Genomic DNA, 12,014 nt, shown 5'->3' with positions numbered 1-12,014 from the left:
ATAAATCAAGCAATAACATCAGCTCTCCTTTTAAGAAGAAACAATCTGCTTCAAGATCGACCAAGCCAGCCATAAAAGTAACTTATTAATTTCAAAGAAAGGGCAAGGTACACAGAAGCAACAAGTCTGCGTCCTTGCACAGTCTGGGCCGAGAGTTCATCAGGTTGCGAAGGTCATGCAGTGTTTTGGGTTGAGGAGATTGCGAAGATAAGGACAAATTGGATGGATGTTAGGTGCCGCTACTCAAATGTGATCTAGTGATTTGCTGTGCATTTGTTTGGTGTGCCCCTGATGTTTTCACTGATCCCTGGAACATGTAAAGAGGGGGTTCCTCGGAAGTAGAGAGGGACGTTTGTCAGTGCTTGTGTCTGCTGGCTGAACATTCATAAATAACGTCTTTGGGAGCCACGAGAGGTGTGAAAAACATTTTGATGTGCTCATCATCAATAGGAGCTTGGAACTTTGTGAGCCCACCTCCTTCCCAGGAGAATATTGAACACATCAATTCCTAGTGATGGTGCAGACTGGAGAGAACGTCTCATTATCTGTTATGTACTGAAGTCTTGGCTCATGCAGGAGCGACATTAGAAATGATAACAGGATCACAGGGAATTCAAGGGGAACAGGGAAACAAAGACAGTGCACATGAGTGGATGAGTGACAGCAAGGAAAGAGGTGAGAGTGGGTGAGTGAGAATAGAATAAACAATTAAAAGTACAACACCAGAATGGTACTCAGTAAAGCACGTACCTCCACCAGGCTGAATGATGTATCCCTCCAGTAAGCAAGATCTGGATCCAGACCTGAACCAAAATCTAATTGGCTTGTTATTGTCACCTAACCAACTCGTTCACCTGGTTTTGGCATAACCTGTCCAATAACTTTTTGAAACATCATGCTATGTATCGTTTTTGGTCTTATATCTCTCAATGGTGAAGAATCGTTAAAAAAATTCTCTTCTCCAGATCAGGATCAGGATCTTCACCAAAATCTAATCAATTCTTCCTTGTCACACACTCACCGTGAAGGATGCATTCTACGCCACGCTCGAGTCTGTGGTTGATCAGTGCCCCAGACGAGATACACTTCTAGTCTTGGGGGATTTCAATGCATCGACTGGAACTGATAGGGATGGTTACGAGGTGTGTGTTGGTCCCCATGGGTCAGGAACTATGAACCAGAATAGCACTAAGTTCCTTGACTTTGCAAGAAGTCATGGACTTAGGGTGGCTGGGTCATGGTTTCAGCACCCACAAGCTCATCGCTGGACTTGGTATTCCAACGCTGGCGGTGTGGCAAAGGAGATTGACCATGTCCTCATTGACGGTCGTTGGAGGATGATCCAGAACTGCAGGGTCTACCGGAGTGCTCAGTTCCTCAATACTGACCACAGGCTTGTTGTAGCAACTCTAAAGCTGCACCTTAAGTCCTGGAGAATGGTACCATCCCAGCCTAGGCTGGATGTTGCCAAGCTCAGGGATGAGAGAGTAGCTGAGGAGTTTGCGAACAGGCTGAGTGGACACTTGGGGGGTCTGGGTGCTTTGGGGGGTCCTGAAGAGTTGTGGAGCGCCTTTAAGACCACCGTCCTTGATGTTGCCGGTGGATGTCTTGGAACTCACCGCAGGGCAAAGAAGAATTTTGTCTCTCAAGGGACACTGGATACCATTGACCAGAGTCGCAAGGCCAGGCTGAATGGCAGAGCTGAGCTGTTCAGGGAGCTGAGGCGTAAAACTGTACGCGCACTGAGGGTGGACAAGGAGGCCTATGTGCGAGGAATCTGTGAGGGGGTAGAGCATCACCTGTGGACAAGTGATTCTCGTCCCGCTTACAGGGGAATTCGCGCATTACGTTCATCCAAGCCCATCCCTCGGAGCACTGCAGTTCGAGCAGAGAGTGGTAGGCTCTCGACAGAGGAGTCTGAAGTGAAGGCCCGCTGGGCCGGTTACTTTGAGCGGTTGTACCAGGCTGATCCCCCAGCTGTCGAGTTGGACGTCAAGGGTGTTACAATCCCTGTTGCTGACCCACGAATCAACTGTGGTCCACCTTCGCTTGTGGAAACACGGGCTGCGGTGAACCAGTTGAAACGGGGCAAAGCTCCAGGGATCTGTGGCATCCATGCTGAACTTCTCAAGGCTGGTGGAAATGCTGCACTCGTGTCGTTGCATGCAGTTTTGTGCTCTGCCTGGAACACAGGCATCATCCCAACTGACTGGAAGAGGGGCCTTGTTGTCCCTCTCTGGAAAGGGAAGGGTGATCGCTAAGACTGCAACAACTACCGAGGGGTGACGCTGCTCTCAGTGCCGGGCAAGGTCTTTGCTCGGATAATTCTTGATAGGGTTCGCCACCATCTGCTTGAGCACCAGCGTCCAGAGCAGTCAGGCTTTACACCAAAGAGGTCAACGATTGACCGTATCCTTGCCCTTCGTGTCCTCACTGAACGCAGACGAGAGTTTCGGCAGGGGCTGCTTGCAGCCTATGTTGATCTCTGTAAAGCGTTCGATTCAGTGAATCGGGATGTCCTCTGGAGGATTCTTGGTCTTCGTGGGGTGCCACCAAAACTGATCGATCTGATGCCTGAACTCTACTCTGGTTCTGAGAGTGCTGTGAAGTGTGGTGGTACCACCTCTGACATATTTCCAGTTGTTACTGGAGTTCGTCAGGGATGTGTACTTGCCCCCACACTTTTCAGCACTTGTATGGACTGGATTTTAGGGAGGATGTCGGAGAGATCAAGTTGCGGTGCATCGTTTGGGAATGTCAAGATCTCGGACCTTGATTTTGCAGACGATGCAGTCATCTTTGCGGAGACTTTAGACATCCTTTTGGGGGCCCTCGAAGTGCTGAATGAGGAGTCGGAGCTGCTGGGATTACGGGTTTCTTGGGTCAAAACTAAGATCCAGGCTTTCGGTGACATCTTGGATGCTGCTGTCCTGTCTGTGTCTGTTTGTGGTGAGGATGTTGAGGTCGTGGAGAGATTCACTTACCTTGGCAGTGATATTCATGTCTCTGCTGGCTGAGTCAGAGGTCAATAGACGTCTGGGTCGGGCCTGGGGAGTCAGGGATTCATTGGATCATGGGGTGTGGCGCTGCCGGTACCTGTGCGGGAGGACGAAAGTCCGAGTCTTCAGGTCCTTGGTACTTCCAGTCTTGCTCTATGGGTGCGAGACTTGGACTCTGACCAAGGATCTGAGACGGAGACTTAATTCCTTTGGTACCAGGTGTCTTCGGCGAATCCTTGGCTATCGCTGGTCGGATTTTGTGTCCAACGAGCGGTTTCTGAGAGAGACTCGGATGAGATTTATTACCTGCATAGTCCGTGAGCGTCAGTTGCGGCTGTATGGACATGTGGCTCGTTTTCCTGATGCTGATCCTGCCCACCAGATTCTCTCAGCGAGGGAGTCTCATGAGTGGAGGAGGCCAGTGGGCCGACCACGTGCCTCATGGTTGCAGCAGGTTGACCATCATCTCAAGGAGATGGGGATGGGCCTGGCATCTGCCTGGGGGATGGCCAGACGGAGGCCCCTGGAGTACCGGCGGAAAGTGGACGCAGCGACGCGCTGTTCTGGCACATGCTCCCATACCTGACCTGACCTGACACACCCAACCTGTCAACCAAGATTTGTCCAAATCCGTCAACAACGTTTGAGGTATTGTGCCATACATAGTTTTTGTCCCCATCTCGAATGTGAAGAATCACTTTTTTTTTAATCCTCTTATTCGGATCCTGATCAGGATCTTCACGAGAATCTACTCAATTTGTCCTTGTCACACACCCAACAAAGTCTCCCAAGTTTGGTCCGAAACCGCTCCGGAACTTTTTGAAATATCCTGCTCACAGACGGTCAAACAGACGGGATGAAAACATCTCCTCCGTCCACCGGTAATCATGGATAATTATAACGAGACACTTTGGAAGAATGTCAAAAACGTGAAATCAAAAGATGATTCTGTCATGTTTGATACAATTTACCACCACTTTATGCTGGCTTGTTGTTGTTGTTTTTTCTCCTTTTGTGAAAATTTGCTTTTTCCTGCAAAATCAATGAAGTAAAAAGTCTTGAAATGCTTCCTCACTTAGTACAAGTGTTGTTGTTATGTTTTTAAAAAAAATTCAATGATGTCAAATACCTTTTTTGCCATTTGGCATCGTTTAACACTTTTTCAAAACTATTTTTGTAAATTCTGGTTTATTGCATCTATCTATAATTCCAGCAATCTGTGTGTGTGTGTGTGTGTGTGTGTGTGTGTGTGTGTGTGTGTGTGTGTGTGTGTGCGTGCGTGCGTGCGTGTGTGTGTGTGTGTGTGTGTGTGTGTGTGTGTGTATGTGTGTGTGTGTGTGTGTGTGTGCGTGTGTGTGTGTGTGTGTGTGTGTGTGTGTGTGTGTGTGTGTGTGTGTGTGTGTGTGTGTGTGTGTGCGTGCGTGTGTGTGTGACCACTGTTTCTCGTCAACCACTGGTCCGATCTAATTGAAACTTGCCAGGTATATAGACGGGTCAATATACAACCAGAACAGCCGTACCCCAAAAAAATTGCAAATTTTTGTTTTATTGCATTTCCCTATATTTTAAGACTCACTTAGGAACATATCAAAAGTTGGACAGAAATGGACCATGGGAAAGTAAAAATTTTTGACATGATAAAAATGTCACAAAACCATGCACGATTCACTACGTCGAAAACGAACCACTATGCAAATTATTCCATAGTATGTTTCCTCCTAATATATATCTTACATAAATATCTCGGTTTCAGGGGCGGAGAATGCTCTTTTTTTTTCTTTTTTTTTGTATACCTTGGTCGAGGCTCGTATGAGAGCTAACACACAACTCACAGCAAGGAGGCATGAGACAAGAGGGGCGGGAGTGGAAGGGACAAAACAGTGGGGAACAGACACATTAGGTGAACTGTGGAAGGGAGAGGGATGGGGTTGGGACGGGGAACATGGCGAAGAGAAGATGGACATTACAGGGACTTTCAGGAAGGAAAGCAGGGGAATTGAAGGAAGTGGGCTTGGGTGGATTATCGGGAGAAGAAAAGATTGAGGATTTGGATGGGGGGAGATAAGAGGTGGTGGTGAACAGCTGTTTTGAAAGCCTGGAGGGAAGAATGGGAAAGAATAGAGTGAGGAAGTTTATTCCAAAGGCGGGAAAAAAGAGGAATGAAAGAGTGAAGATGGGCAGTGATTCGTGATTTTGGTAGTTTTACCAGAAGGGGGTTGTTGGCGGACCTTGAGCGCCCTGTGGAAATGTGGTGGGGACAAATCGCAGAGAGAGCAGGGGGGGCAAGGCTGGAGAGGAGTCGGTAGAAGACAGAAAGACCACCGACCAATCTGCGGTGATTGAGTGAGAGGCCCAAAGACTCAGCTTCATTGCGGGAGATGCCGATGATCTTAAATGCCCTGGTTTCGACAGCGTGAAGCCGAGAAAGGTGGGAGGCAGGAGCACCAGCCCAGAGGGGAGAGCAGTACTCCATCAGGCTACGGACAAAAGCTTTGTAAGTGGTCAGGAGCTCAAGAGGGCCGAGGAAGGACTTAGCACGACGGAGGATTCCCAGTCGGCGACTGGCTTTTGAGGCGAGGTTGGAAATGGGACTTTCCCAGGAAAGGTCATGGCAGATAGTGAGACCTAGAAGCTTGAAAGAAAAGACTTCTTCCAGAGGATTGTTGAGAAAGTGGATGGGGGGGTTTTGTAAACGGTCCTTTCTATGAGACATAGTGAGAGTGTGAGATTTGTCTGGATTGAAAGACATGTTCCACGTGTTGGACCAGTTTGTGATTATATCCAGATCTGCAGTGAGCGAAGAAGCTGCTGCTTGCCGGTCTGAGGGATGACAGATGTAACGGCAGAGGGTGGAGTAGTCGGCAAAGAGAAATAGAGGATTTTCCAGAGAGTCCAAGAGATCATTGATGAAAAGCAGAAAAAGAACAGGGCCCAGAACGCTACCTTGAGGAACTCCAGCCTGCACAGGAAGAGGGGATGAAAGAACTCCATTTAGGGCCACACGTTGACTGCGACAGGAGAGGAAGTCTGCGAGCCATGAGTGGAGATGGCCTTGAATACCATGGGAAGAGAGTTTGGTGAGTAGGGCAGGGTGCCAGACTGTGTCAAAAGCACGTGATATGTCCAGGGATACGGCTCGGATTTCCTGTCTGGCATTGAGGACCTCCATCCATTGATGGGAGAGCAGAAGCAGCATATCCAGGGTAGAGTGACCTTGTCTGAAACCAAATTGATGATTGGAAATCAAGCCATTGGAGAAGAGGAAGGATTTAATGTCTGAATCGATGATGGATTCCATAACCTTGCTGATTATTGGCAGAAGGCTGATTGGTCTGTAGTTACAGGGATCTGTTTTTGCACCTTTTTTATGCAGGGCAGTGATGTTAGCAGATTTCCAAGCAGATGGCAGATGACCTTGGGCAAATGAGAGGGTGAATAGAACAGAGAGAGGGTGAGCAAGAGCAGAAGAGCAGGCTTTGAGGACACGTGGGCTGATGCCGTCTGGACCGGTTGCAGAATCTGACTCGAGGTTTGAAAGCAAGCTCTCCACCTTGTCAGGAGAAAAGGATACAGAGTCCAGGGACAGTTGGGTGCGACTGGGTAAAGTGGGTAGAGATAGTGATGGGTTTAGGACACAAGATTTAGCTGCAAACACCGAGTTTAGACATTCAGCTTTGTCACGTGTGGAATCAGCAGTGCGGCCATTTGAGGTAAGGGAGGGGATGGAGGGGGAACATACACCAGAAACAGATTTGATTAAACGCCACCAGGATTTTGAGGAGGGAGAGAGGTTTGAGAGTTCAGACTTGAGATGAGAAAGATGTTGTTTTCTGGCTCTCCTGAGGGTAGATACACACTTGAGGTTCTGATGCATTCAATGTATATGGCCAATGTAAATTGACTGCATGCTTCTAAAAGATCTCATTTTTGTATTTTCAGAGACAGAAAATGAACTCTTTATATGGTAAAGAGACCTGCCCTTTATGCCAAAGGGGATTGGACTGTGAGGAAACGGTATTAGTTCGTAAGAAAGGAGCAGAAGGCATCAACCGTGCAAGTGCCGAAAGGGGTGTTGACATCAGAATTCTAGCTGGTACCAGTGTTCACAAATCATGCCGAGTGAATCACATAAACAATACAGTGAATCACATACAACCACACGTCAGGTTGTTGGCAAGATTGTGGAAGTTGACCCTGGGTTTCAAGAACAAGTGGCAGAACTGGAGCGACTGCACATTTCCCTGGAGACTGTCGAAAGTGACACTATAGAGTCTGTGTTGCAATCAGAGTGCATTCATTTCATTGACAATAGATTGAATCAGGAAAGGAATAAACTTGCAAAGGACTCGAAAACCAGTGCATTTTGGATCAACTACCAGCGTATGTTGGGAATTGCAAGGGCGCTTGTGGCAGCTGATCGGACGGGGTCCTGGGAGATGCATCTCCAAGCCATATCAGCTTGCTTGCCGATATTTGCAGCTGCTGGCCATCCCAATTACCTGAAGTCAGCTCGACTCTATCTCGAGAAGATGCTTGCGTTAGAGGATGACAACCCTGAGGTTCATCAGAAGTTCCAATCTGGTTATCATGTAATCCAGCGCAGTGACCAATACTGGGCTGGTCTAGGCTCTGATCTTGTGATAGAACAGACATTAATGCGCTCACTGAAAAGCCAAGGGGGGCTGACTCGAGGAAGTGGGATGTCAGAGCACCAGAGAGCAGTTTGGACTCTGTCTTCAACCATATCGTCCTCCTACAACCTTGCTATGCAAGAACTGACCTCGGGTAGCTACTCAACAAGTGAACAACATAAGGAGTTGACAACATCCAGGGTGAGTCGAGATGAAGCTGATCGTGGCAAAGTTGCCAAAAAACTGGACAGCTTCACACCATTTTCTGATGACAAGTCATTGCGCAATATCATCACAGGGGTTACTGCAAATGAGGATGTCAATGTTCATGACCTATTCAAAGTAGGTAGTGACATTGTCAAGAAGATGGATGATCACCCAGCTTACTCCTATTCACACAAAAGGAGTTCTAAAGTCAAGACACTTGCATCCAGCAGGGCAGTCAAAGTTGCTGAGGACCGCACAATAGATCCAGCGTTACTATTCCAGAGGTTCTTAGTCGTGTCACAGACGTGAGATCTCCAGATAGGTGAAGTGATGAAATATGAACTCTGCCCATACCCAATGTCTCTTTTTGAGGCAAAAAACATCCTGCGCCAGCCAGATAAACCACAGTTGGCGGAGGCAATAAGGAATTATGCTACAACCAAATCTGACAATGTTGTCAACCAGACAGTTCCAGGAACAGATCACTATGTTCTTGACGGGGGATCACTTATTCACCGCTTAAAGTGGACAGAGGGATTCACCTACAGTTCCATTGCAGATGAATATGCCTCATTTACAGTCAGACACTATGGCAAAGCTACTGTTGTGTTTGATGGTTATGATGCTGAGCCAAGCACAAAGGACTGTTCTCATCAACGTCGGAATAGAAACAAGAATGCCACCAAGGTTAACATTACGGAGTCAACAAAATTTGTTGGGAAAAAGGAGGACTTTCTGTCGAATGAGTCAAACAAGCAGGCAATGATACTGTTGATTAGAGGTGTTGCGCAAGGAAGGCTGTGAGGTGATCCAAGCAGAGGGAGATGCTGATGTTGAGATCGCAAATGCGGCTTCCAGATCTACAACCCTCATTGGAGAAGATACAGATCTCCTTCTCCTCCTGCTCTTCTATATGGTGGAGACAAACTGCATTGAACTTTATTTCCGTTCTGACAAGGCAAAATCAAATGTCTACAATATCAAAGTCCTTCAGCAGATACTTGGAAATGCAGGTTGGAGAGATATATTGTTCCTTCATGCATTAACTGGCTGTGACGCAACGTCTCCTGTCTTTGGGATTGGAAAGAAGTCAGGGTTTCAAAGAATCATCAAGAAAAAAAAGGAACTGATAGACAGTTCAAAGGTGTTCTGTAAACCACAGCAGAGTCAGGATGTTATTGAAACTGCAGGCTGCAGAGCAATGGTGGCATTGTTTAAAGCAAATCAGAACGACTCGTTGGCATCGATCAGATACAACATTCTCTGCAAAAAGGTTGCAAGGGCTAAGGCATTTGTCACTCCTGAAAGACTGCCCCCGACATCCGCTGCTTGCAAGTTTCATTCTCTGCGGACCTATTACCAGGTAATGGAATGGATGGGCCTTTGTTGTGGAATGGAGCCAACGGAGTAGGGATGGAAGGAAGAAGGAGGAAAACTTGTTCCAGTGATGACAGACAAAAGCCCTGCTCCAGACATACTACTTCAGATGATTCACTGCAAATGTTCAGGGGGGTGCAAAACACTAAGGTGTTCATGTAGGAAGCATGGATTAGAATGCACCAGTGCATGTGGACATTGCCAGGACAGCAACTGTGACAATATGAGTGTTGAACCAGAGATAGAGGAGGAGGAGGAGGAGGAGGACGATGAAACTGGAATCTAAGACTAGAAGGCATATGGTACTTCCACATGTGTCAAAATTGTCCAATTTTTTATATGTTGCTTTCCATGTCATAGACTGGCAGAAACAATCAAAGAACATATATTTGTGCAAATATTTACTTTAAATTGCGAATGGTCTCAGGATTAGCACTGCATAAACTACCAGCAACGATCATAATACAAATATTGGTGCAAAATTAACTTTAAATTGTGAGTGGTCTGATGATTATCAGTCAATTTTTTTGACGTTTTATCTGCCGACAGCCATCTTGTTTTCTGACGTCACTGAGGGACTTTCCCATGCGTCAAAATTGTCCAACTTTTAATATGTTGTCTTCCACATCATAAACTACTAGAAATAAGCATAAAACAAAAATTTGCAATTTTTGGGGGGGTCAGGCAGTGTATTGCCCCGTCTAATATTACTGGGGACCTGAGGATGTGCCTTTTCAAGGTTTGATATTAATCGGACAAGTGGTTCCCAAGTTATGGCCATTTATTTACCAAACCAATGGCAGGACATGTTGCTGCGGCCATTTATTTACCAAACCAATGACAGGACACGTTGCTGCGGCCATTTATTTACCAAACCAATGACAGGACACGTTGCTGCGGCCATTTATTTACCAAACCAATGACAGGACACGTTGCTGCGGCCATTTATTTACCAAACCAATGACAGGACACGTTGCTGCGGCCATTTATTTACCAAACTAATGACAGGACACGTTGCTGCGGCCATTTATTTACCAAACCAATGACAGGACACGTTGCTGCGGCCATTTATTTACCAAACCAATGACAGGACACGTTGCTGTGGCCATTTATTTACCAAACCAATGACAGGACACGTTGCTGCGTAGGCGTGGCCGATGGGGAAAGGGCGCCTTAGTTCCCGTGGCGTAGGAGTGGAAATGGTCAATGGCCGCGAATGTCATGGCTAGCAAAGACAGGGAGGTAAACTTGATTTTAATTTGGATTTTAATTAACTCTGTGTGTGTAAGTATCACAGCAGTTGTTACTTCAATGAAAGCGATAATTCGTGGAATGCATGTGAACATTCCGTACGGGCACGCACCACTTCCAGATAGTGATGACTTACTGTATTCTAATAATTTCTCGATTTCTTATGCGCATTTATAGATAAACACAATGCCCCAATCCAGTCGTCGTTTACGAGAGTGAAGGAACGGCCTGTGTGGTTGTTTGAAAGTTTTTTTTTTTTTGCACGTACGGGCACGCGAGAGCGAAGGAACGGCCTGTGTGGTTGTTGTTTCTGTTCCGCGGTTTGAAATTTATTTTTTTTTGCACGTACAGCCACGCACGTATGGGCACGTACTAGTACTACCAATTATAGTTAGTTTATCACAGTGAAGGAGTTTGGGACAAGTCATAAAATGGCATTATATATAAATATATATATATATATTTTTTGTATGAGCGTGTACAAGTCAGACCTTTTGTGCACTGCAGTGCGGGTTACCTTTCCACTCCGACAAGGATCTTCCCATCCTTGAAGTGATGAAACCAGCCCTGCATGAGCGTAGCCCACTGAATCGAGAAGGAAGCGATGAGGAAGTTGAAACCAACAGCGCTAAAGCCGTAACGCTGCAGGAACGTCATGAGGAACCCGAATCCAACGAACACCATGACGTGGACATCCTGAAAACCTACAAAACAAAAGTGCACAATCATTTAACCTTTTTTCTTTCTTACAACTTCGGTGCTTTGCTGCACCTTCCAAAAATTGGATCGGTTGCAGAGATTGTTTGATGGATATTTTAAATTAAATTTCAAGGGGTGAGACATCAAGCAATGACAATTCCGCAGTGTAATCAAATGAAATGGCTGAAGGTAAATCCATCACTTACTGGCATATCGGTAAAGGAAAGTAGAATTTCCTGTCAGACCATCAGGTTTTGAGGCATCAGATTCATCGTCGTACTTCACAAATACGCCAAACAGAATGATCATGAGAAGTTCAAGGAGGAAAGCCACGAGTGGAAGTTGGAGGCGAATGTTTGGAAATGACCCCATTGCTCAGCAAGGGCTCGCAAACAGCACACAATATTGACCGGTTATACAGCAGGTGTTTAACGTGGCAACTGACAATTCTACCGTCTCCTCTGATCTGTTCGCTGATTGTCCTCCTCTACCTCCCCTTATCCACCTCCTCCCCTAATCTGCTGCCTCTGCCGCTGCCTCCTCCTACTCTGCCACCTCCACCGCAGCCTCCTCCCCCTGCTTGAGATAAGACTTGGCTCTTCACAAATAAAATGAAGTATCACAAAAAGTGTTTGTATGTTCAAAAGAGAGGGCACGCAAATGGCTTGAATTTTGTGTTAAAGTGAAATTGTTTAAAATATCTTATGAGACATTTCATTGTTGAGGCTCATGGAATGGTTTCATGCATAGTCGACAGGTATTCAAGAGGCAGGTCATGTGTGTGTGTGTGTGTGTGTGTGTTTTAATGGTAAAAATATGTCAATGATGTTCTGAACCAAACTTCTTGACT

At 46.4% G+C, this 12,014-nt stretch overlaps 1 protein-coding gene across 1 annotated transcript in view; it reads right to left on the bottom strand.

Moving 5' to 3' along the window:
* Positions 1-11,661, bottom strand: part of LOC147015962 (ammonium transporter Rh type C-like) — a 115,636-nt gene extending 103,975 nt beyond the window's left edge. Inside the window, exons 1-2 of the mRNA XM_085848635.1 lie at positions 11,371-11,661; positions 10,983-11,169 (exon numbers count right to left, since the gene is read on the bottom strand). Coding sequence (XP_085704761.1) covers positions 10,983-11,169; positions 11,371-11,536 — 353 coding nt within the window. The 5' untranslated portion in view covers positions 11,537-11,661. The remainder of the gene's footprint in view (positions 1-10,982; positions 11,170-11,370) is intronic.
* Between the last annotated feature and the right edge of the window lie 353 nt (positions 11,662-12,014).

The sequence above is a fragment of the Eptatretus burgeri genome, chromosome 12 (genome assembly GCF_056783735.1).
Source record: "Eptatretus burgeri isolate ZD-2024b chromosome 12, Ebu_testis_v1, whole genome shotgun sequence".
Taxonomy (NCBI): Eukaryota; Metazoa; Chordata; class Myxini; order Myxiniformes; family Myxinidae; genus Eptatretus; species Eptatretus burgeri.
The sequence above is the reverse complement of the archived record's forward strand: the minus strand, read 5'-3'. Positions and strand labels throughout refer to the sequence as shown.